Source organism: Toxotes jaculatrix, chromosome 17 (genome assembly GCF_017976425.1).
Source record: "Toxotes jaculatrix isolate fToxJac2 chromosome 17, fToxJac2.pri, whole genome shotgun sequence".
Classification (NCBI taxonomy): domain Eukaryota; kingdom Metazoa; phylum Chordata; class Actinopteri; family Toxotidae; genus Toxotes; species Toxotes jaculatrix.
The window spans coordinates 1,095,939-1,122,500 of NC_054410.1; the positions used below are offsets into that span (position 1 = coordinate 1,095,939).

Here is a 26,562-nt window from a genome sequence, read left to right on the forward strand (position 1 = left end):
GTGTCTTTGGTTTGGTGTTTGTCTTTGTACCACACTGAACAGCATGGAAGTGGAAGCGTTGTGAAACTCTGAAATATGTAACTTGTCACACCGGGACAATTTTCTCAGTACAGTTCTGGTACTCGACGATTAAAAAGACTGATTCAGTGAAGGAAAAAAAAAGCTAATAACCCAACAACAGAGACTGAAGCCCGTCTGTCTATTGTACAGGTAACACACATCAGCTTTAAAAGGTTTAATTTGAACGAATTTGCCACAGGATAGACAGAACAATTTCCCCGGTATCATTCTGATAGAGGACGGGCGGGGGGAGACTAATGTCTGGCAGGCAGATAACAGCACACTCTGTTCTTTAGAAAAATCCATCCTCCCATTTTCTCATTCTCTTAGAAACTCATCCTCAAAATGGGGCTGTAATGGGAGCGACGTTTGTCTGTTCGCCGCCGAGACGCTTTCTGTCGCTCCGCACTGAATATCATCATCTGCCTCGCATTGTGTGTCTTTTTCCACCCACAAAAAAAGGCAATCTCTCTACTATCGTTTTTCCTCCTCTCTTCTTATAATAAAACATGAAGGGTTTTTTTTTTTTTTTGGCTTGATATGAATCTCCCTAGTCGGCCGGTTAACTCCTGAGCGAGATCCTGATGCCTATCTGCTTTATCTGGACACAGGGAAGGAGATAGATCCATCAGTGACATATTTCACTGTTAAACCAGGGAGGATTGGGTCAGACGTCCTCATGAATAAGAAGCTCCAACATGGGAAACAACTTTTTCTCTGCCTCGAGCAGCAGGTATGAAACATGGATGCAGATAACAGACTTTCAAATTGAGTTTTGACTTTGACACTGGTGCTTATAAAAAACTGGACATGTAGACACAGTTTCTCTGGAAAAGTCGATTAATGACAAGAAGCGTGTAAAAAAAAAAACTCCATCGTACACGTTTTATATGGACGATATATATATATTAACCTTACTGATTAGGATCCTCTGTATTCACTTAATAATCATGTTAAAAAGTTATTTTTTCTTTAAGTAAATATTTATTTTATATTTTCACCAGCTCTTTTCTTGTTTAAAAAAAAAGTTTGGCTTCCCTCCTCTACCTGTTCTCACAGTAGACGATCTTGAGGTCCATGTTGACTCGGGTGACGAACATTTGACAGTCGATGCGAACCTCGTTGATGGTGGGGGGCGGGAGGGCGTGAGCCACGACGACCATCCCCATGATCTGATTGGGCACCGAGCGGCTGTGCGTCAGAGCCATCCTGATCCGCAGACGCCCCGTGATGTGAATCACCTGAACGGGGAAACGCAGAAGCAAACAGAGGGAAGTCAGATGGCGGGCATCGTCGTCTGGATGGAGAGTGAGGTCAAAGGTCAGACGGAGGTGCTTGTAAGTCAACACTTTGTATGGTGGACGTGTGAAACACTATTGGTTTTTGTTCTAAATCATAACGTATATTTTTCAGCTGGAGTTGACCTGTGTGTGAAGTGTCACTGACACTTTGTGTACCTGCACACCTGCCTGTATCTACCTGTGTCTGCCTGTATCCACCTGTATCCACCTGTATCTGCCTGTATCTACCTGTATCTGCCTGTATCTACCTGTGTCTGCCTGTATCCACCTGTATCTGCCTGTATCTACCTGTGTCTGCCTGTATCCACCTGTATCTACCTGTGTCTGCCTGTATCCACCTGTATCTACCTGTATCCACCTGTATCTACCTGTATCCACCTGTATCTGCCTGTATCTACCTGTGTCTGCCTGTATCCACCTGTATCTACCTGTATCCACCTGTATCTACCTGTATCCACCTGTATCTACCTGTGTCCACCTGTATCTGCATGTTGTTGTGCTGTTTTCTTTTTGTTTAACGTGACCTCCAGCAGGAAATCACAGTTTGTGCAGTAAAACTGATTTATGATTGTTCAGCGCTTGTAAAGCCTCTGAAACGGATCACAACCTTTATGTTATGGTCTAATTTTCTACACTTAACTCTTTATATTTTATATGCAAATGAAGAAAAGGCTCCAGAGTGAAATGTGGAAGCAGAGGTCTGCACAGGAAGGTCAATTCAGGGATTTTAACCCTCCCTCTGTCCTGAGCAGACTCATTGGATGGACAGAGTGAAAGAGAAAGACAGAAGAGAGGTAAAAACAGAGGAGCTGACAGAGGGAGAACGAAGAAATGTTAATCAGCTGCTGCTCGCTGGGAAATGCTTGCTTTTCTTTTAAACTCTGTCGCTTTTTTTTCTGTCTTTACACGTCATGAACAGATACAGTGTGAGGATCAAACACGGAAGAGAAGAGGAAGGAAAGTCTGATTCCAAGTCAGAGACGGAGAGTCAACACGTCCTGGACCTTCCTCTGAACACAGCTGAAACACACACACACATATTTGACATGCTAATTTGCACTGTTAAAAGATGGAAAAATGTCTTGACAATCAGCTTCTGACCTTTGAGGGAAAATAAAGGAAGCTGTGACATGAGCTGTGTCTCCAGCTCTGCTGAGCAGCTACTGCTCCAGAGTCTGTGATTAACCGCGTTAACTCGTCCTGCTCAAAGGTTCCTCAGCAGAAACCGATGAAGAGACTGAATCAGGCCTTCTAACTGTAATGCTGCATTATGTGTGTGTGTGTCAGTGAGTGCAAATGTGTGTAGTAATGTATGCATGTATGTGTGAATATTTATGTGTCTGTCTCCACTGTGATTTCCATGTGATCTGAGTCTGCCAGGTGGAACATGCTACACCACACACACACCCACACCCACACCCACACCCACACCCACACCCACACACACACCCTGTATAAGAATAAAATATCAAATTGACGATTCAGTTGTAGGAAAAGAGGAAGTGATTTTTCAAATGTTAAAGTAAAAGGACTTCCAGTGTTACATTTAGGATGTTTAGTGAAACCAGTCATTGTTTCAAAGCAGTGACTGGTACCCCCCCCCCCCCAAACACACACTAACACACACACACACACACCTAAAAGGGAGCCTGGAGAATCCCTTTAATCCCTCCTCTCGATCTGCGAGCAGTGAGACGCTCACAGAGCTTAAGAGGCCTGATGTTACACCTATGGGATGGACATCTGTATATGGACAGACACACACAAACACACCCACATATACACACACACACACAACACTCCCCCATGCACAAACAGATGTACTGTAACACATACACAACTTTCTTAAGCAAACATTGGGACACACGGACAAGTTCAAACCAAGGTTGTTGGAAATGACATGAAATGAAAACAGCTGAAAATGTACAAAAAGAACAAACTCTGATTTTAAAGCTATAAATAATTAATATCAGTAAAAATCATACAATGCAACAACACAACATGAGACAATATGACAGGACACAGACACCGGGTCTCCAGCCTTCTTTTCTCTGACGTCTTCAAACCTTTTTTTTAATGTTTATTTAATGGGAGAGAAAGTTCAGTCAAACCTGAACACAGACATGAAACACACATTTTCAGATTCAGCGTGACTCACAATTTCCAAGAAAACAATTATGTCTGAAGTCAACTGCAAATAAACGTCAGTTAATCTGTTTGGAAATCAGAGAAAAAAGAAGCTCCTTTTAACTGACAAACTTCTGAAGAACATTCAAAGAACTAAAACTCAAACTCAGCTTCTCAGAGGAAGGACGTGCTGTCTTTGCAGTGTTTGCTAACTAACTGTAAATTCTTTAATATTTATCTGCAGAGAGAAGCAGGTTTTCATTCCCAGATTCTTCTGTGTCATAAATATGTTGGATCATGTTTTAATATGAAGCCTCTGTGTTTTCTGACCTGCTCCTGTTTTACTTCCTCCACATTCACCTGTTGTCGTGATGAATTCGATACCGTTTCCACATCGACAGCATGAACTCCAGCACTGTGTGTTTGGGTTTTTCATTAACGTTAAGTTCTTCAGTGACACTTCCTGAACAGATTTTCCACATTAAAATACCTCTGGTGGTTAATTCCTTTCCCTTTTATGGTGTGGCTTTTAACGAGAAGCCTGCTCACTGTCGTACTGTATGCATACATTATTATGAACACACACACGCAGTCCATGGTAAGATTACACATTTCCATATGGATCACTTCTTTGGAGGCAGATAACTATGAGCCAATGAATGATATGATATGTTCTTCTGTTATCAAGGGGACAACACACACACACACACACAAGCTCTGTGTGTATCACTGAATATCAGCTGTGTAGACAGTTGTTTTACATCCAGATCCAAATAGTGTTTAATATTAAAGTATATTTATGTACAGTATATATGTGTATATATACTGAACATAAATATACCTGAAAGATTAAAGACGCTGCCTCTGTTCAAGAGACGCAGCAGCTGAATAGCTTCACTGAGAATTTTCAGGAAACAGCTTCAAAGTGTGTTAACGTGGGTACGAGTTGTGTTTTATACAGCACGTTTCTAATACAACAGCCTGACCTTATATCCTGAGGACTTGATGTGCACTCCTCTCTTTGTGAGCGTCGACTTCATCCGGATGAAGAAGGATCGTTCCAGAGAGTTATCAGGAGCCAGAAGACTGGGACTGCTGGACTCCACTGGGAAACGAAGACACAGAAAACACATGAAGAGGGTCACACGCATTTCTCACTGAGTCTCTGAGCCTCAGGCGGGACATTTCAAACTTGGAGGACGTCACACGAGTGGCTGCACTGAGCTTTCAGAAAATCTTTAGTTTATAAACCACATGGTTAGTGAGATTTTATTTATTCTATATTCTCAACCTAAAATAATAAATCTAAACTTGAAATACATTAATCATGTATTGTTTAAACTCAAAATGCTGTGGAAATGATTAGAAAAGCTAACAGGTTTTTACAGAATATATGAGAAAACATTCAACCAAACCAATACGTCTGCTCATTGTGTCGACAGGACCAGTCAGCCAATCACAGCTGCTGTCAGGCTGTCAATTATCCTGAAGCAGCTCATGACAATCAAACAGTGGAATGTCAAAACACGTCAGGAGACAGAGACGAGACAAACAGGATGTTCAGGCTCAAATTAAAGGTTTGTTAAAGAGAAATACTCAACATGTCTGAAAGCTGTAATCTTCTTATGTCATCACTGTCAAAATAAAAGTCTTCATCCTTAAAGAAATCACCGAAATCAATCAGGACAAAACTGTCTCTCAGATTATTGCTTTAACCCGTGTGTGACAACCTCTTCCTTCAAAACACAGAATCGCACAGAGCCCGCACATTTTTCACCGTCCTCTCCCCGTCAGGAAACGGCAGCGGTTACTGAAGGTGAGACGCTCCATTTGTCAGCTGCCGTCAGCTCCCAGAAATCAACTGCATATTCATAACTTCTCCATCCATCAGAGGGAGTGATGGGAGGCGAGACAGCTGGGAACGCCCCGTCTCATCACACACACACACACAATGACCAACAGGCATACAGTTCAGTAAGACAGCTGTTAAGTTGTGTTACTGTACTTGTGAGGACCCACACTGACATGATGCATCCTCCAACCCAAACTTTCACCTAGTGGGAAATTTGTGCCTGAACCTAAACACACATGAAAACATGCTGTCAAAGTCCTGGGCTCTGAACACGGCCGTCCACCCCGACCACCTCCCACAGCTGTACAACTCGAGCACGCTCCAAAAAAAACAAAAAAACACAAAACGGTCGTACCGTTTCTTTACACCTCTGTTTCAGACAGACAGGAATCATAATTCAAACCCTCTCGAGGTTTTTGTCAGGTGAATGTGAAGATGTCGTTTAAAGCATCTGAACAAATGACACACGCTGTTCTTTTTCTAATGAGGAGAATCTCATTCATCTTTTAACGCGTTTGTCTGTACACGCTGCATGTGTGTGTCGTAATCACCAGAGGACCGGAGCGAGTGTGTTTCTGTGTTGTGTTTTGTGCTTTACCTCCTTTACAGCTCTTTTTTTTTTCCTCTGCTGCGCACAACTCCCCTTACACACACACACACACACAGAAAGGTCTCTGGTGGACGTGGTGGTTTGATCAGCGCTGATACGTGTTGACAACATCTAATCTGAGAAAATTGAAAGAAATGAATTAATATGCAAATTCATCCTTTATAATATAAATGTCCTTGAAGAGAAAGAGAGAAAGAGAGAGCGAGAGGAAAAGGGGGAGAGTGTGGAGGGAATAAAGGGGAGAAGAGAGGAATGAAAGAAGAGAGACAACAAACTTGAATGTGGGGAGGAGACAAAAGAAAAGATGGACATGAAGAATAAAAAGTTGAGAAGAGCTGAGAGAACATGATAGGTGAAAGAAGGGATGATGAAAGTAAATGGAGAAGAGATACAGGAAGACAGTAAATACAGAAGGAGGAAAGAGGTGAGAGGGATGGAGGTGAGAAAGAGAAAGGGAAGAAAAGGACAAAAGTGATTAAAGAAAAAGCAAAAGGAGAAGGAGAATGAAAAAGAATGAATGAAGAAGAGGTAAGGGGACAAATAGTTATGGACAAGTAAACGAGAGTTGATGAAGAAGGAGAAAAAGGAAGAGAAGTGAAAAGAAAGGGGAAAAAAGTGTAAATGAAAGAGGGAGCGAAAGAAGCAATGAAACTGAAGGAGGAAAAAGAAGATGGAAATGAAAGTATGAGACAGAGGGAAGGAAAGAGGGAGCACGAGGTGAAGGAGGAAAAGAGGAGAAGAAAACAGGCTTCCCAGGAGGAGCCAAAAATCTTTGTCTCCTCCTCCTCCTTCCCTCTCTACCTCCTCCATCCCTCCATCAGCGAGTCGGTTCTCAGTCCTCCAGGAAATCAGCCGCCGATCTGACGGAGGAATAATGATGATGGAGGGAGAGAGGAAACAGAAGAGAGGGAGGACGGATGAACGACAGGGGAGCTGGACCCTCTTTCTCTCTTTGTTATTCACTTTGAATTAATGGGATTAGTTTCCCCACAGAAACACACACAAGATATCACTTTCATTGTCATACACACCCAGGCTCCCCTTTCATTTTTACACACACACACAGACACACACACACACAGACACACAAACACACAGTCTGTGTGTGCGTGCGTTCATTTACAATTAAACAATTTCTGCTTGAATGAAGGGAGAACAGATGCAGGAGGAGGAAGGAGAAGAGAAAACAAGAAAAAAAACTAGGAGGAGAAGGAGTGAGAGGAAGGAAAACAAATAGAAAAAGGACAGGAGAAAGAGGGGTGAAGAAAAGGGTGAGCAGTGTGAGCGAAAGGATGAAAAGATGAACCGAAGAGGAGGAGGAAAGAAGGGTGAGAGGAAGATTGACAAAATAGAGGAGGAGTGCAGGGAAAGAAAAAAGGAAGAGAGGAAGTGGAAGAGGAGGAGTAGAGGAAAGACGAGGATTAAAGAGAAGAAAGACAAACAGAAGAAGAGGAGGAGACAGAACGTAAAGAAAAAACATGTTGGACAGAAGGAGACGGGGAGGAGAAAGAGGGAGAAGAGAAGCAGAAAATTAGGATAAGAAAAAGAGAAGAGGAAGCAGAAGAAGTAAGAGAGAAACAGAAAAGAGAAAAACAACAAAAAAACAAAACAGAAGAAGAAGATGAGGAGGAACAGCAGGAGCAGGAGGAGGAGGAGAAGGAGGAGAGGGAATGCAAAGAAGAAAAAAGAAGGTGAAGAGAAGAAGAAGAGAGGAGGAGGAGGAGGAGGAGGAGGAGGATCATGTGGGGATTCAGAGGTGTTTTCTCATTCTGCTCGTTCGGCGTGCGTTGCCGTGGCGTCTTCGGGGACGACGCTCCTACAAGACAAAGATTAGCGCTACAAAGGCAGCAGGTGGCTGCCGGCTCTGCCGCCGCCCGACTCTGGGACCTAATTATCTACGGCACGGAAACTTTCCCCCGTTTGAAGGACAAATGATTAATTAAAAAGAACAACTCACCTACGCCTGTGATCTTTGGACAATACCCAGAGTGCCCAGGGTTTCTTTCCACACGTGAGAGCGCGTGTGCGCGTTTGTGTGTCTGTGTGTGTGTCTGTGTGTGGAGTCTCGGCGGGACGGTGTATCATTGTCAGACAGGCTAATAGCGCTGCCTGGTTCATGGAGCCCGTTGCGTCCGACTGATAACTAGCTAACGTGACGGTGGAGAGACAAAGCGAGCTACAGCAAGGTCACTGCAACCTCCACTCCCCAAACTCCACCGGCCGCCGCCGCCATGATGAGACGCCGCCATGACAGACTGAAGGCGAGTGAGGAAGACGCAGATGTATCTGGCTTAACAAGTGAAACTTCATACAGGAAGTCAGGGAGACACGTACAGCGGCTGAAAAATAAACTGAAGAAGAGACAAACTGCTCAGAGTGACAGTAAAAACTAAACGGTGATCGTTCACCGTGGCTCGCCGCCATGTTTCCGGTCACAGATCAATCACAAGACCAACTGTCGTAAACTGTCGGTGACTGTCGTAAAACAAGGCGCGAACATTCAACGTGTTTTAAACTGATCGAGGCACCACTGCAGTCACGTGGTCCACAAAGAGTATTCACCGGTTAGGCTAGCTGTTTCCCCCTACTACTCTTTATAAGCTTAGCTAAGATTAGCTAAGCTAAGCTAATCATATGCTGAATCCAGGTCTATACTGAACACACACGAGACTGAGGCTGAAATATATGTGCGCATCTCACTCTCTCACAGAATTCACCAGAATGACAGACACACACTCTGTCTTCTACTTTTATGGTCATCACTTCGTCCTGCCTCCTCTCCTTACCCACAATGCAAGAAGAGAGAGAGAGAATCAGCTCACATGTTCACACACACATACAGTAACCTCTATATATATATATATATATATATATATATATATATATATATAGAGGTAGAAAAATTTACTGTATGCACACACACACACACACACGAGCTGCGATTGTGCGAGGCATTCATCACAGACAAAGAGTACTGTCAGTGAAAGTTTAATTGTGTAAACACTCTGTAACTGTCCTGTCATATTCCTGCCTCTCTAGCTCACTATCGCCTCCACGGCTGTAATTGAATTGCTACTGTCGAGGGTGGGGGGGTGGAGGAGGAAGGGGGAGGAGGCCAGACTCGCCTTATGAATAGAATGTGTTTCCTATCAGGCAGGATTTGACAAATTGTGTCAGGAAGAAAAGCCCAGTCATAATTTTTCGGTTTGCTGAAGGTGGTGAAGGCGGAGGCGTGGGGCCGGTAGGTAGGGAGAGGAAGGGGGAAGGGGGAGGAAGAGGATGAAAACGAAAAGTCAGAGAGGAGAAGAAAGATGAAGAAGGTGGGAAAGAAGCAAAAAAAAAAGCAGGAACAGAAAGGAAAGGTGGACAAATAGATGAGGACAAAAAGAAGGAGGAAGAGACGGCAGAGGACAGAACGTAAAAGCAGAAAGAGGAGGAGAAAGATGGGAGGGTGATGAAGAGGAAGAGGATGGTAGAGGAGAGGAGGTGAAGTCTTTATATGCAGCACAAAATAAAACATCCAATTTAAGTCAAATTTAAAAATAAAAGTTTGGGTTCAGACAGGTTTCATTACACACACACACACACCACTCGTACTTTATCACTGAGATTTTAAAGTACAGAGAGTAGTAAGTGTGTGTGTGTGTGTGTGTGTGTGAGAGAGAGAGAGAGAGATGGTAGATTTCCTCAAAGCCTTTTCCCACAATGTAAAAGCCTGGGAACCAAAGGTAAAGAAAGGTGAAACCACTCCTCCTCCACGTCTTCCTCACCTTCCTTCCTCTCGTTCATCACCTCCTCGTCTTTCCACTCCTCCTCTGTGCAGTGATAAAAAGACTTTTATTTTGACAGTCTCAGCAGAACAATGAGCTCAAATCAAACAGTGCTCTAATAGTCTGGAGACGCCTTGAAGCCTGCTTTGTCTTCGTTTTTAGCCTTTTTTTCCTCTGTCTTTCCTCCACAGAGACACCTCCCCTTCCCCTCCATCTTCCTCCCCCCTCCCCTCCATCTTCCTCCCCCCTCAGTGATCTCCCTGTGTCGGGACTTTAAGACTTTTCTAATCTTTAGATTCTCCTCTTCCTCTGAATAGATCTGCCTATGAAAAGAAAACAGAAGATGGGAAGAGAGAAGGGGGAAGAGGAGGCTGCTGGAGCAGCACATTAATGATCGTGGTGTCTGAGTCACATGTTACTCTATCACACTGGGCTAATATTCAGATGTCCACACACTTTTGGCCATTAAGTCAAAAGATGATGAGAGGAGGGAGGGTGTGAAGAGGAGAGTAAATGAAAAGACAGTCTGTTTTCTCTGATATGGATGACGAGACTGACAGCTCGTCTTTGTTTTGAACAAGGTCAGAGGTCACAAGGAAAAAGATGCACGCACACACACACACACACAAACAGAAAACAGAGATAATATGTAATTGTATCTGCAACCTGCATAATTACTTTCAGTGAGAGGGAGACAGACGGAGACGTGATTGAAGAGAAAGTGACATCAAAGAGAGACGGAGGGGTAGAAATGGAAAAATAGAAAAGAGGAACAGTAAGGAGAGAAAGAGGAGAGAGGAACTGAAGAGTTTTCAAAACGGTTCAGAGTCGAGTGGAGTGAACACCTGAAGCAGGTCGGTCGTTAGACTGAGTGGATTCTGTGTAACTGTGTTTTACTGAAATGAAGGAAATTACTTTGTGTTAAACCTTTATGCTGGATGTTTTTACATGACTGAAACAGCAAGTGTGTGTGTGTGTGTGTGTGTGTGTGTGTGTGTGTGTGTGTGTGTGTGTGTGTGTGTGTGTGTGAAATAGCCTGCGCCTTTGACCTGTTCATGGAGGAATCCTACTGTACAAAAAAACTAAAATACCAACCTTTAATATCTGCTATTGAGAACTGTGGCTATAAATGTTTACTGATTGTGCTTGTGTTTGGCAGTTTAGGCCACGTGCATAGGCTGGTGGTCAGTGGACTTAACATCAGTGGACTGAGTAAGAGAAGGTCCAGACAGCTGGCCAGATACTGCTCCCTATCAGCAGTCATAGGGAGCATGTTTATCTGGAAAAAAAGATGCTTCCTGTTTCCTTGAAGTAACATTCTGATAGCATAAGTTCTGTTGGTCAAAGTATTAGTTGGATCTTTCAGCAAATTTGGTTCCTAATGATATTACCTTGTAATGTGGAATCAAATAAAGTAGAGACGTAAAAAAGTATTTCCAAAAAACAAAATTACTAAATGAGAAACATCTTATCTGGAAAACATCAATACAATGTCAACTCAAACATAATTAAAGAAGAAACACAATCAGAAAGAAAAACAAATACAGATAAAATAAAAGAGTGGAACGAAAAAAAACAGGAAGGAAAAAAACATTAAGAATTCAAAAAGCAAAATGATGATAGAACAAAAACAAATATCACAAGAGGCTACATAAAGGAAAAAACTTAAAATATAAATAAAAAAATTAGAAAACAAAACAGACCTATGCTGAGATGCACAGTCACACACACACACACACACACACACACACAGATTATGCAGATGTGAAACAGGTAAATCCACAGCTCTGTCTCTGTGATGTTTGAGAAAAGAAAAACAAATAAAAACAAACACTACAAATATCACAAATATCAGATTTCCCAGAGAGAGGACAGACGCCTAAACGCAGCGTCCGGCTGCTTCTCCTGTGGCATTTACACGGAAAACAGCTCAGACACAGGACAAACAGTGAATCCATCGCACAACAGCACTCTGTGCTCTGAGTCTGTTTTTACACAAACATTACAGGAAGCTGCGTCTCTCACCCGCTCTGTCCGTTCAAACACAGTCACGCTCCAGGAGGAACAGGCTTAAATCACGGGACATATTCACCACGACTCTAGACACCGTCCAACTTAACAGTCCCACTGATGTAATATAGCAACTGGATACTGAACTCAGAGACGACGCCCAGGTTATGAAGGGAAATTGCTCATCGAGTGAACGATCAGCCGAAGTGAAACGCTCGACCACTGTGAGCACGTTACAGGCATGTGGGTAAGAAACCTGTCGGGCTGAGTGAAGAGTTAGAAGTTCACGATTTCCACCTCAATGGAAAGTGATTATTTTGGGTTGTTTTCTGACGTCACTGCATATAGTTTGGGACGGACTTTATTTCAGACAGATGTTAGCGGTTCACTGACGAGACACATTTCATTCAAATACAGTTTAGTAAAATGAAATAATTCATTTCTAAACTGCAGAACTTGGGCTCCTGTGTCACAGTCCTTCAGCATAACTCTCTCTGTCTCTGCTCATTTTAGTTGTCATCTCCATGACTCACTCTCTCTTCCTTCCTTTGTCCTTTCAGTCCTTCTGTCTTTATTTTCTCTCTTTTAATTTCTCTCTCTCTCCTCGTCTCTCTGTTTGTGTTTGGCCAGAAGACAGAGACGTCCCCAGATAAAAGACGACCAAACAAGAAAGGAAGGCAGAAAAAACACAGGAAGAAGAACGGGACGAGGGAAAAGGAGAGGAAGAAACAGAGAGGGCGAGGATAACAGAGCGAGGAGTGCGTTTGGTGTAATTGAATCCAGGCGGCGGCAGAGAGAGGGACAGATGGATGGACTGAACAGATTAGCATCCGTAATCAGAGGAAGGCGTGAGGAGGAATAGACGTGGCGGCCGTGTTCATCGAGCTGCTAACTGGTTTCACAAACACGTCTGTGAAGAGCTGCTTTGGCTTCTGATGAACACAAACCACAACTTATTGTCTCTGATCAGACGGAAGCGACGCACACCTGTTGTTTTACGTGAAAACGACAGAGGGTTTGGAGAAGGTCTGCTGCCTCCTCTGATCAGGATACGCACATCAAAAGACCAGTCGCTGGTCATGAAACAGGTGGTGAACCTCCATCAAAGCTTTACTCATTTTCACCTGTATTTTATTTAAGTTCTTATACACACATTTAAGAAGTTTGGAAAAATGAAAACTGTTCTTTTGTATTTTTGATAATCCTCAAAGTCTGAAGCTGAAAAAGGTGCCATGTCAGTATCAGTGTGGAATCTCAGGTGTTGTATTTGTTCCGTATTTTTCTTTACAGTGCATTTGTTGGGATCTTTTGCGGTGGATTCATCCAGGTTTGGTGATGCAGTCAGAATAAACTAGAGTTCTGTCCATCATTCTTCTTTCCACCAGCTGTCCTTTCTTTACTTCTGTCCTCTTACTTCAAACCTCAGTTCCTTTCACCCTCCCTTCTCTTCTTTCCTTCATCCTCTTCAGTTGAAACTTCCTTACTTCTTTCCATCGTTTCTTTTGTTTCTTCCTCCCTTTATGATCTTTGAACTTCCGTCCTACCTTCCTTCCTTCCTTCCTTTTTTCTTCCTTCATTCATTACTTCTCTCCTTTTCTTTCTTTGGTCTCTTCTTCCTTCTATTGATCAGTTCTCTTTCATCTTTTTTTGTCTGCGATGTTTCTCTTCTTTCTTTTCTACCACTCTCCCTGATGATTTTCCTGTTTGTCTTCACTCCATCCATCCTTCCTCATTTTTGTTTGACTTCCCGTCACACACACCTCTTCATCATGTCTAACATGTTGTCCTTCCCTTTAAACCTGGTTTGACCGAGCGCGCATGCGCACACGCACACACACACACACACACACACACACACACACACACACACACACACACACACACACACACACCCCGCCTCCCCTCAAATTAAAAGTTGAGTCTTGGACCTTGAGAAGTTCCTGTGTTATCGCCGCTGTGACAGACAGATAGCAGAGAGGAGCGCTTTATTTGTCGTCCGGAGCTGCCCTGTCCTCTGCTGTTATCTGAACAGCTCTGGCTCCTATTGTAAACAGCCCCGTCCTCGTTAAGAAGCCTAATTAGAAAACTCTAATAATAATAGCCTGTGATTGGCTATTGTGTACCCTAAAGATTCCATTTAGAGCGCCAGCGAGCGGGCGGCGGTTTAATAAAACTTAACCAAACGGTTAATTTTGCTTTAGTAATAATCCTCCGCCTCTGAAAAGTTCTTTGTTTGCCTCAAGTGGTTTTATTGCTTTTCTTTAAAAAACACTCATGACACTGATTTAATTAATTTGAGCGCATTTACTAAATCCATTGTGACTAATTCTTCCAGCGAGTGTGGAGTTTAGAGGATCTGCTGTGTGGAAATCATTTAGCAGGTCTGACAGAAAGGCAGAGCCGCTTTATGTTTCAGCACTTTGAGTCTGAGAGACAAAAACACTGCGTTCAGTCGAGGCTGCAGCTGCACAGTAAATGTCCATATGATTTACATCATGTTACTGCCCCTCAATGCAACAGCACCAATGGCTGTGTCATGTGCTCAGAAGTTTTTTTTTTTTTAATCTTAAATCTGCTGTTTGTTTCAGCTGAACTGTGCCACATGGACCAGTGTATGAAATATAACACACTGAGGTGGGTTTGAAGCTGCCAGGTAACGGTCCACTTACAAACTCAGGAGGGTTTTATGAATTGAGGCAAACGGAATGAAAAGTGAAGAAAGACTGAAGCAAGGACTTTAAGAGATTAGAGAGTGTGTGTGTGTGTGTGTCCCGCCAGATCTGACCTTTGCCTCCTGGCATGGAGTACAAGTGACATTTCAAATGCAAATACAAACACGCTTCACCATGAACACACACACACACACACACACACACACACACACACACACACACGTGAGTTTGTCCTTGGGCAGCAGCCGCCGCCGATAGCCGCTCCAAATGACATTAAACGTAGGTGACTGTAAACTTGGGTAATTATGATAAATGTGAGCAATTATGACGAATTATTCCTCTCCATTGTGCTAATAGCGTAATTAGCAACAATAATCAAAGACTTATGATGTTGAAATAAGGCGACGCCGCGGACAATTAGACCGCAAGGAGCTAATAATGGAGAACTTATGGTGTTTTCCTGGAGGGCAGAATTACTGTTACTTCCAGAAGGACTCTGAAATTTGGGTGTTTTTCCGACTAATTCTGCTGTCTGATGAGAGAAAATTGAAATAAATACTCAATTAAATGCAGGATTTTCTGTTTGATGGCGTGAATGTGAATGAAACTAAGTGCAGGCAGCGGCAGGTTGTTCAAAGGCAGAACTGCTGTTTTGTCCTTTAAGTCAAAAATCATAACGAAAGTTTAACTTGAGAAAAGTCGGACAGGGAAGGAAAGAAACTGTTTTTATGATTTCAGCACAAGATGCCGGCGTAACTGTGAACATACGTGGCCTTTACTCTGTGTTATTCTGAACACGAGTGTTTAGGAATAGAAGTCCTAACCATACTGAAGCCTGAAGGCAAAACAGATCATTAGAGCGGCAGAGAACAGAGCTTGAGTTTAGATAATAAAGGACAAAGGACATGAGGAATGTCAGAACCCATAATTTCCAGTGTTGTGTTTCTGTCAAAGATGTCATCATTGTGTGGTCATGCAGTTTTGAGGAAAGATGGTTTTTGAAATCTCACCCTCTTGGTGAGTTCAAAAGTCACTTTGACATCAGAGATTTTAGGCTCAGTTGGTGAACAGCAAACTTCTAAAAGCAAAAAAACCCCCCAAAAAAACAAAGTGTTATCCCGGTGCTTTTATGGAGCCACTGTCATTCAAGCTCTGCACTGATAAGCCGTATTCAAAACAAGTTCACATGGATATCTGAGAGTTTAAATTACAACAAAATCCCTTGATTTTCAAAAACCAGAAACCTTAAGTACTGTACTGACAAGAGCTTTCAGTTCAAGTCAGAGCATTTGTGTATCAGCTGAAATGTAAAATCATTACTTCATCAACATTTACAAGTCAAGGAGGAGGTCAAAGGTCAAAGTCAACAGCCAGCAGACATCAGAAACATCGGAAATATTCCTGTGACCCTCAGCTGATGATGTGTAATGAAGACACTGAAGTGAGAGAACATAAGAGCCGTTTCCCTCCTCTCAGTCAGAGTCTGAATTACACTTATGAGTAATAATTTTCAACCACTCACCCTTCAGAACGGTTCGAGACGCGCAGCCTCTCAGCCGCAGTTTGACTGATATTAGTCAAATTGCATCATGTGCTTTTAAAGATGACTCTCTTTAACTGCAAGAGGGTGTTGAATGGAGCATCGGGCTTCAAAGGAAGATCTCTCTCCTCCAAGGTCATCTCATATTTTAACTCCAATTTCAATACTTTATGAGCGTGACTGTAATTAAAACGACAGGGTCAGCTATTTGAAATATTATGACGGAGCAGCCAGCTGAACTTCATATGGGAATGAAACAACTTTGTGCTTGTTAGACTCTGGTGAGTGAGCTTTGTTTAACAGGACAATAAGTTGTTGGGAATTTATCCTGAAAAGCTGAAAGCTGAAGATCAATCCGCCGTTAGCTAACGCCGCGTCCTGAACAGTGACTGTCCAATTATCGTTCAGCAGCTCTAACCTGGCTCAGCACGGTTGTTAAGAGCAAAACTGTAAGGATTCAACAGTCTGTTTATCTGCTCTAATGCTAGCTGCTAACGTTAGCATGCCTGGCTACATAGCTAAGGCTGCACCAGTGTCTGTGAAACGGGAAAAACAGGGAAACCTTCCATTATCCAACCTGGGAGAGTTCATGCATTATTCCAAGATGGCTCCCTCACTATAAACCAGCAGTTTAACCTGGCAGTTACAACAGATTAATGGCCTAAATTAAGGTTTATTTACCAGTTTGTATTTTAGTTTGATGTAACTTTCAGTGATGGAGACTTTGCATCCACTTCATGGAAGCTAGTGTAAAACCTGAATGCCACAAGAGTTTTAATCTAACGCTACCACCTCAGCCCGTTTTTTTTTTTTCTTTCAGTGAGGTGAGGGAGGACGAAACAAACAAAGACACATCAAGGAGAAGGAGACGATGTAAACAAATGGAAACTGGACACGTTAGCAGGCGCAGCGTTCGCCAGGTATTGACTGGAATGAAAACTAATTACGAAAGCGCCTTTGGAAAAGCATTACTCACCTGGCGTGGAGGATGCCATGAATGTAATGATACAAGAAAAAAACGTCTGAAGAAAATAAATATTTCAGACAAAACCGCTCACAGAACCATTACGGAAACACAACTTCAGCAACGACTGCAGACTGGGAAAAAAGCAGCGTCCATCATTACATGGAGCGATGCATCTTGGTATTTAAACACATCCAAACTAAAACCAAAACTAACACAGATTAGCCTGTAGAAGTCTAAATGAGTTGGTTTCCACTGCTGAACTTTTGAATGTTTGTTAAACTGAGACACTGCCTGTCCTCTCACTGTGCTGTCGTTCAGACGCTGAAAAAAAAAATCACCACACCACAATCAGAGAGATGTGCTTCCAAAATAAGTCGGGCATGCAGCAGAGATCTGGTCACTGATTTGCTAAATGTATATGTGGATTTACAGAAACCAGGTTTCCACAGTTCATGTAAACACGGTTTTTATCTGAGGGAGAAATAAAGAGGCCTATTACCCAGGACACCTGATTTACGCCCCACCTCCGCCGGGGAGACACTCATGCAAATTCATACGAGCCCTGCTGGCCCCTCCTCATTCTATCTCTTTTTATTCCACCTCTCTTTCTCCAGACAAATTAACATTAAAGAACACATACATGAATCCTAATCCTCCCTGTTCCTCTCTCTCCCGTCACATTATCATTGGGGATCGCTCCCTCTCATTCATACATGTCCGCCTGGAACCTCTTCCTCCCTTCTCTCTCTTTTTCTTTGGAGAAATTAACATTGCTAAGCACTCATGCACATTCAAACACGTCCCTACATCCCTTGCCTCTCTTCCTCTTTCTTTCTTTCCACCTCTGTCTTTCCAGGCAAATTAACATGGGAGAGCAAACCTTTGTCCTCACCCCCCCTCTGTCTCTCTTTGGCTCTTTTTCTCCCTCTGGTCAAATTAACTTTGGGAATCACTGAGACATTCATACAAACCCCTGTCCCTCTTTTTTCTTCTTCAGTGTCTTCATATCATTTGGTCTTTAAGGCAGATTAGCACTGGGAAACACCCATCTATGTTTTAGATCTTCTTTTCTTTTCATTCTCTCCAGACAAATTGACACTGACAATCACATATATGTCCTCTTATCCTCCGTCGCTCTTTCCGTCTCTGGTTTGGTGCATGGGGAGGCTCGGTTAGAGGTTTGCAGAAAGTCAAAGAATGAAAAAAAAAGAACAAAAACCTCAAATGTGGAACTCCAATTAATTTAAAGCCCCCCACACCCATCACCAGCACCAATCAGCCAAGAATAAATCCGCGGCAGATCTAATTACCGCACTGTCTCCAAAGACTCTGGCCGCCGCAAAGCCAATCTTCCCCTCCTTGTTTGAACAGGCTGATGAACTAAGGGACTTGATGGATATCAAGTCATTTTGTTTAATTTATAAATGGATTTTCCCCTAATACTTAAATTATCATCAGCATGAGAGAGAGAGAGAGAGAGAGAGAGAGAGAGAGAGAGGCACAATGAAAAGCATTTGGAAGGTAAAAAGTCTTGAACATGTGGTGTAGGAGAGGATGGAGGGACAGAAGGACGGAGGGATGGAACAGGCAATGCAAAGAATCCCAATGAGGAATGTGTCCTTTTCCAGTTTACAGCAGTGATGGCTTTTCAATGTGGCGCAATAATTAAATTCAAACGTACAGGAGGCAATGTTTGGCTGTCTGGGAACAAGTAATAGAGGAGGGCATCAGGGTTAGAGGGTGGCAGGAAGCTGGAGAAGCAGATGTGAGCACAAACATCTATATGAAGGTGGATTAGTCAACATTTTGGGAAATACACTCTGTTTTCGTCAGTGCTCAGATGAAAAGATAAATACCACCTTCATATCTGTACTTTCAATATGAAGCTACAGCCAGCGGGCAGTTCAGTTTGCTTAGAACAAAAACTTCAAAACCCACTAACCAACACCACTGAAGCCCACTGAGCGCCACACTACATCTCGTGTGTGAAGAAGAAAAACCAAGTGAACCCTTTGGAATTTTTTAAAATGAATTTCTTCATTTCGATCTTCGTTTAACGTACAGTTATGAACAAACGCAATCTACTGCAACTAATAACACACAAGTCATTGTGTTGCTCTTGTCCATATTGAGTGCATCAAACATTCACAGTGTAGGTTGGAAAAAGTCCGTGAAGCCCTCGGCTAATGACATCGACAAGAGAGTCAGCAAACCCCGAGCCTGAGTTTGTTATTTAGCTAAGATGGACAGGATGACACCAGGGAGGCTGTGACCAGCTGAAGCTCAGGAGGAGCTGGGTGATGCAGCAGGACAATGACCCTAAAACATGGAAGTTAATCTGCTATGGACAAGGAAAATCCACCTTCTGGTGTGGTCCAGGAGAGATACTGACCCTTACACGTTGACAGTACTCTGTAACACTTAAAGCACATCTTCAGCACAGCATTTGCTTTTGATTGAAAGTACAGGTAAATCAGTTGTTAGGGAAACTATGCATGTTGATTGTCTGAAAAGATTAAAGTACAAGTGAAGTCATGAGCTGTTGGTGTTACGCTCAGAGTCGAGCTGCAGTTCATTTTTGATTTTGTCGTGTGATTCGTCTTCAAGCTATGCCTGCTGCTGTTCCCTTTGTTTTTATTGTTTTCAGATTTTACCTGATCAAACCTGAGACTTGAAAGTTGCTGCTTTCAAATCTTAAATCACAAAGCAGCCAAGTTCAGGCTCATGTTTCCCGTCCACATCTGAATAACACGCTCAAAAGTTTGAAAAGTCTGAAATCTTCAAAGCTCAACTCATCCACCCATCCTCTGCTTTGGTTCTTCTCATCTCGTAATGATGATAAAAACATCTCTGAGGCCTCATCTTTGCTCAAAATGCATTGTGGGAAAAACACTCATTTCCAGCCTTCCTTCCTTGCTCATTGTCACCTTTCCTCATTTCCTACCTGGTTCAGGAGTCTCAGAGTGAGACGACGATGAAGCTGAGGACGCCCCGTCTTCGTTGACGGTTCCCTGGGACAGAGACATCCCTCGGCCTGGAGGAAGCTTCATGCCAAGCTGCTCTGCCATTTCTACATGATCGCCTGGGTGGATGTAGTCGAACACACTGCTGCCAGTCAGCTCCACCTGCAGGAAAACACAGATCAGAAAAACGTCTCTGAATCATCCCTGAACTCCTCCACCTCCCATTCACCCTCTTCCTTCCTTTTCTGTTTAACTGTCCTGTACTTGTCTTTTTCTCCTTATTCTTGACCACTCTTATTCTTAGGGTTAGGGTCTCAACTCATCCTCCCATCCTACTGTCTCTTCACTCATTTCTCCTCCACCTCTCCATCCTCCACTTGCTCTTCATCAAATCTATCCTCCCTCCTTTATTTCCCAACCCTGTTACCAATCTGTAGGGATGTCACTGTTTTCCATCTCTTCCTGTCCACCTTTTCTCCTTTCACCCTTTTCCTCCTTTCTCTTTTGTTGCTTTTCCTTCCTCCTCCCTCTTCTTCAGCCCTTTCATCTTCTGCTGCATCCTTCTCTCCCTCCTCCTCCAAGTTTACCCTGTCCTGTTTCTCCTCTGCCTATAATTCATTGTCTTTCTTTTCATCCCTTCTTTTCCTCTTTTTGACCCCTGCCCCTCCCCACTTTCTTTGCCTTAGACCTCCTCCTCCTCCACTCTCTCTTCTTCCTCATCTTTTCCTCCTAATCGTGTGTCATTCAGTTTGTTCCTCTCCTCTAACCCCTCATCCCCTTTCCCTCATCCTTTCTTCCCCGCTCCTCCTCCTTCTCCTCTAATCCATCCCTCAGCAGCCGTGGAGAATCAGCGCTGGTTCTTCTTTCTCATGGAAATGGAATAAATAAGCTTCTTCTTATTAAATAAATACAGAGTCCCTTCACCTTAAAGACTCTCATTAGCAGCGATAGAAGCGGATTTGTCTTTGTTAATTGGGGATGAGGCGAGGGAGCGCCGCCAAAACCACAGCGTTACGCTACACACACGCACGCACACACACACACACACACACACACACACACACACACACACATAGAGTCATATTTATAAAAGAAAACACACACACACGCCATACACAAACAGATTCATGTCAAGGTTATAAATATACACAAACACTTTGACTTTTTGTGTAATGAACATGTACACACACAATTAAGAACACAATTTTCAATGGGATCATGTGACAGTTGTGCTTTTATTTGTAGCGTGTCAAAAACATTGTGCACATTTATTTCCACATGCAAACCTGGTTGTGTGTGTGTGTGTGTGTCTTTGGGTTTTTGGGGGTCCACTGGGACAAAGGGGATTACATGGGTGTAATCCCTTTAATAAGAAATCCCTTTAAGGCAATTTAGTCCCCTCATAAAGTCTCATCTGGAGCAGAAAGTGATGATTAAGAAATGAGGCTGATCACTGAATCACACACACACACACACACACACACACACACACACACACACACACACACACACACACACAGACCCTGGTGCACCATGGGAGTTAGTGTTCATGTTTACACGTTACAGTGCTAATTGGATCTACATTGTTCCTCCTCGCAATAACACACCGACTTTTAATCAATTAAAACTTGGCAGAACTCTTTTACATAAAGTCACTGGTGGAGCTAATTACACCGAGGGAACAACGCAGAGATGGAATTAGACATTCAGATAGTTACTGCAACAACACTTTGCAAAAGGATGATCGCAGAGCAGACCAGGAAATCGCACATTACTGCAGACTAGTACACATCGCGCTGAAGTTTGCAGTGGAGCTGAAGCACAGCTTTCACTGAGGTTAATGGGACAGTTCCACTCGTTAGCATAAGGCTGATTTCAGTTAAAGTTTCAGTTTAAGGCCAAACACTGGATGAAGCTGAACCTGCTGAACTTGCTGTTGATTGAGCAGAGAGCTGATCACTTTACATCAGGTCACATAGAACAGATAAAGACAGAAGTCTGCTGGATCACGTCGGACCTGCAGTGGTGGAGATTCTGAAAATGTTCTGAATTATTTATTTTATTTTTCTATTTATTTTATAATCTACTTTACTGGATTATAATTATTGATGCTGTGTTACAAACTTGTGGTAGAAAGTTTAAAAGACGTGGGTGTTCACCAGCCAGACAGGCCCTCATCAAAGATACTAGTGAGTTGCATTATGGGAAATGTAAGATGTATTGTTTATGGAGCTTGAAATGTATTAAAAAGTCAGGATCAGCTTTTGCTGAAGCCACTCTGACATTTTTTTTTTTTAAATCCATGTTTCAGAGGAAGTGAGCCATTTTAACTGTTTTCTTCACTGTTGGATAATTCTGTCTTTAAAAATGCTTCACAGACTAAAAGAGAAACATGTTTGTTCCCCTCTGAAAAACAGTGGAATTGAAGAATAATGAAGCATTAAATAAAAATGAATGGGCACTACTGTTCTAATGTGCTGTTTAACAGCCTCCACTCTGGCTTCGCTCTGCCGTGCGTTTGGTCGTGTGGTTCAAACAGCCGATGAAGAAGTAACACTGAGGACGGTTAAAGCATCAAAGCGGTGGGTGAGTGACGTGTTGGTGCAGGGATGACCTCTGTGTGGAAAACTGAAAGCTCCCGTCACACCCAGTTTGAGTTTTGACGTTGTTTGTCTGTTTAGAGTCGTCAGATAAAACTTATTAAAACACAACAGAGACGCTGGCTTTATCGCTTCACTCGTCCTCCAAGACAAGGACAGAAGACAATAAGAATGACGATGATAACCATGTCCAACGACCAGAGAGAGACAGAGAGGGAGAGAGGGAGGGAGAGAGAGAGAGAGAGAGAGAGAGTGTTTATGTGAATCAAAGTGTGTGTTTGAGTTTATATCTGTCCTTCCTCTCTTATCAGTCTGTTCTCTATATTTTAGGATGTGTGTGTGTGTGTGTGTGTGTGGTGGATGAGGCTGCTGTCAGCTGTAATTACTGCACTGTGAGTGTTACATCACTACTGCTGTTCAGCTGTGTGCAAACTTTATTTAAAACAGGACAAAGAACAAAGTCTGAGGATGAGAGTCAGAGACAGGAAGCACTAACGTTAACGTAACGTTGGCTTGATGTTACAGCTGCTGCTCCCACAGTTTGATGATTATGGATGTTGACAGTTTTCTTATGGCGGCTCTCCTGTTGTGTTACGGTGGAGGCCGCCTGTTTGAAACACACAGCACTGATACTTGGTTTATAGAGCTTCAGGAAAAAAAGGCCAGTGAGTGAGGTGATCGTTAAAAAAACCATCATTCCAGGGACACACGAAGGTTTACCCAACATTTGTTCAACCCACGTTTCACCCTCTTTATTTCATATTCACAGATTAATCTCTGCCTGTTGCCTGTCAGGCGGACCCTGGTCTGACCCACTGAAGGCTTCATCAGAACTGACTCCTGCTGTCCAGATCCACAGAACAAGATCCTAAAGTCTACAAAGATAACACATCTGTCTGGTAGAATTTTGAGGGAAACCTTGGATTTAGATTTCTCATCATCACGTTCCATCAGTGAAGAGCTGGAACGATCTGATAAAGAACACATACAGTAGATCTGCAGAACTGCTGGAGCTTATAACGACCTGAAGGGGAAAGTGCAGTTTCACTGAGAGCACTGCTCGAATCACACTGTTCTAACAAACTGCCCAGTACAACCAGTCTGATCTGCAGCTGCTGAGCAGATCCACTGGAACAGGTGGGGGTCAAGTGCCTCGCTCAAGAGCACATCAGTAGTGGTAATGAGGGGCAAGTGCTCTTTCATTGCCCCCCCCCCCCCCCTCCCAGATTTATCCACCAGGGAGGAACAGGTACAAGCTGCCGTCTCTGAACTTTACTCAGCGCTCACTCACTTTTATCTCTGAGTCATACGACGAAAACCTCGACCCATTCAGATTAATTACACAAGTGGGTTTAACCTTCATCACTGTGTCATTCTGTCTGAGTCGTAACGGAGCAGCAGCTCGGAACATGTGAAGAACAGGAACCATGTTTTTTTTTTTTTTTTTTTTACAGTGGAGGGAACAATTAAAACCTGAAAAACAAAACAACAAATAAAAGACATGAAAACTGAAGCACTGAATTCCCATTTATCACATCCTCACTCTCTGGATCACACTTTAATTAATATGGAAACATTTTAAAGCTGCACACACACACACACACACACACACACACACACACACGCCTCAAAATAGTAAAAAACCTCTGTGTGACTTTGCAAAGTACTAATCAAATAAATTGATGTTGGCTCGCAGGGTTCAGAATTAATTACAGCATTAAACATTAGCTAAGTGGGGTAATATTCCAAGTTTGATAATGCATAATTACTCTGCTGTTAATAATTCATGGGGCGCCGGCCTCCGTTAGAGGCGAGGAGCGAGGAGAAATGACGGACACGAGCTCAAGTGTCAAAAAAAAGTCTGCCGAGAAACTTAATTTCCTCTCTAAACGATGAGCGATGGAAACATTCAGATGCTTCCTGAAATCTTCATTTTCTTCACTCGAAAGTTGTTTTTGGATTTTTTTTTTTTTGGGGGGAAAATGGTAATGAAGCTGCTGAGCTCTGGAACATCTGGCGGAGGTGGACCCGGAAAGCTGACTTTGAGATTTTGACAAACTACTACGTGAAAAGTCAAGAGGATTTTAATATAAACATTAAACTCTTCTGTCTCCACCTTCTCCCACAACGATCAGAGCCTGAAACTCAACAAATCCATTTTACATTAGATAAAATTTACTGATCCCCAAAAAATGTGAAGTGTCACAGCGGAGAAAGGAAGTAGGAGAAGATTTTCAAAGTACAGAGAAGTATCCTTAAAAAAGTAAACAAAATATTCACTGTGGAAATATTTTATATCTCAAACAAACAAGACAAAAAAATAATGAACTAAATACAACTGCATAAGTGCAACTGTGTGTATGTGCATAATACAGTATGTCAATGAATGTCTGTGACCACGCACATCATATGTGTAATGTGTGTGCATGTGTTTTTGCTTATGCTGTTCAAGGGTGTGTGTGTGTGTGTGTGTGTGTGTGTGTGTGTGTTTTGGAGGATAGAGCTAGTCTCCAGCTGACAGCACTAGTGTGTTATCAGTCAGATGAATGGGGACGAATCTCTTTTGTCAGTAGAGAAGCATGAACACACACACACACACACACACACACACACACACACACACACACACACACACACACACACACACACACACAGTGCCCATATCCAAAACAATTTCCTTGTCAACAGCTCAGAGGATGACAAATGAACGGTCCATTATGAACTGTTTGCCACAGTGTGTGTGTGTGTGTGTGTGTGTGTGTGTGTGTGTGTGTGTGTGTGTGTGTGTGTGTGTTTGTGTGTGTGTGTGTCTGTGTGTGTGTGTCAGTTGGGCTCTGATAAATGGTGATTTATTAGGCAAAACAAAACACAGAACACTGAACGCAATCACATCATCTGGATGAGAGAAAGAGAGAGAGATAGAGGGAGAGAGAGAGAGAGAGAGAGAGAGAGAGAGAGAGAGAGAGAGAGAGAGGGAGAGACACGGACAGAGAGAGAGAGAGACAGAGAGGTGAGCAGGCTGACGAGTCACAGAGGAAGGACGTGGAGTTTTCAGTGTTTAAACCTGAACTTGTTTTTTCCTCCACAGGATGTTTTTATTAACTGAGTGAAGAAATAAACAGCAACAGAGTCAGAATCACTGTGTGTGTGTGTGTGTGTGTGTGTGTGTGTGTGTGTGTGTGGTTTTAACCCTCTGAGAGGAACAGAAAGTAAGAGATCCTTGACCTAGATCAATACACACACACACACACACACACACACACACACTCCTTCTGTCTCAATGTCCCAAATCACTAAAGCTTCTTCAACCTGCTGACTTGTTGAAGCAGAACACACACACACACACACACTAAAGCACGCCATGGTGGTGTGTGTTTTGTCGTTCATCATCTATGTTCTTTCACTTTTTTTTACTGATCCTTCTCTTTTTCCCTCCCTCTCTTTCCCTCTCTCTCAGGAGTCAGGTTGTGGACTGATGTGTGCAGGTGAGATGCATTCTGGGTACTTTATGGAGTTACAGAATGGACACACACACTAGACCACACACTTAAGCCTGTGGAGAGGGTGGGACAGGAACATTTTTAAGACAAACACAGACACACACACACACACACACACACACACACACACACACACACACACACACACACACACACACACACACACACACACACACACACACACCTTGCCCTGGTGTTGCTGACAGCTTTGCTGACTCGTTCTCCTGCAGCTCAGAAACAATCAGTGGATCTTTATCTTTAACAGCTGATTTTAATGCAAACATCCACACAACGTGGAGCATGATGAGGAAGTAATACACAAACTCACACACTACTGTGGACGTACTGCACACATGGATTTAGGCAACCAGCTGATTTGTTTGTCTCGCCTCTGTCCTTTTTTTTGTTTTTATCTATTTTATCAGTCCTCTGTTCTTTCTCTCTCTCTCTCTCTTTCAGCTATGTGTTTTCAAAGTCTCTCGCCCGCTCACCAAATCCACTGTGCGGCTCTAAAGACCCGAAAATCTCTGCTCTGTTCTCCCCAAATCTCACAACAATGGCGGTCTTTGAGCGAGGGCCCCAGACACTGA

At 42.9% G+C, this 26,562-nt stretch overlaps 1 protein-coding gene across 1 annotated transcript in view; it reads right to left on the bottom strand.

The window, feature by feature from the left end:
- Positions 1–26,562, bottom strand: part of LOC121197383 (neuronal PAS domain-containing protein 3) — a 204,534-nt gene that overhangs the window by 13,389 nt on the left and 164,583 nt on the right. Inside the window, exons 6-8 of the mRNA XM_041060972.1 lie at positions 19,854–20,034; positions 4,475–4,593; positions 1,108–1,301 (exon numbers count right to left, since the gene is read on the bottom strand). Of these exons, the coding sequence (XP_040916906.1) occupies positions 1,108–1,301; positions 4,475–4,593; positions 19,854–20,034 (494 nt within the window). The remainder of the gene's footprint in view (positions 1–1,107; positions 1,302–4,474; positions 4,594–19,853; positions 20,035–26,562) is intronic.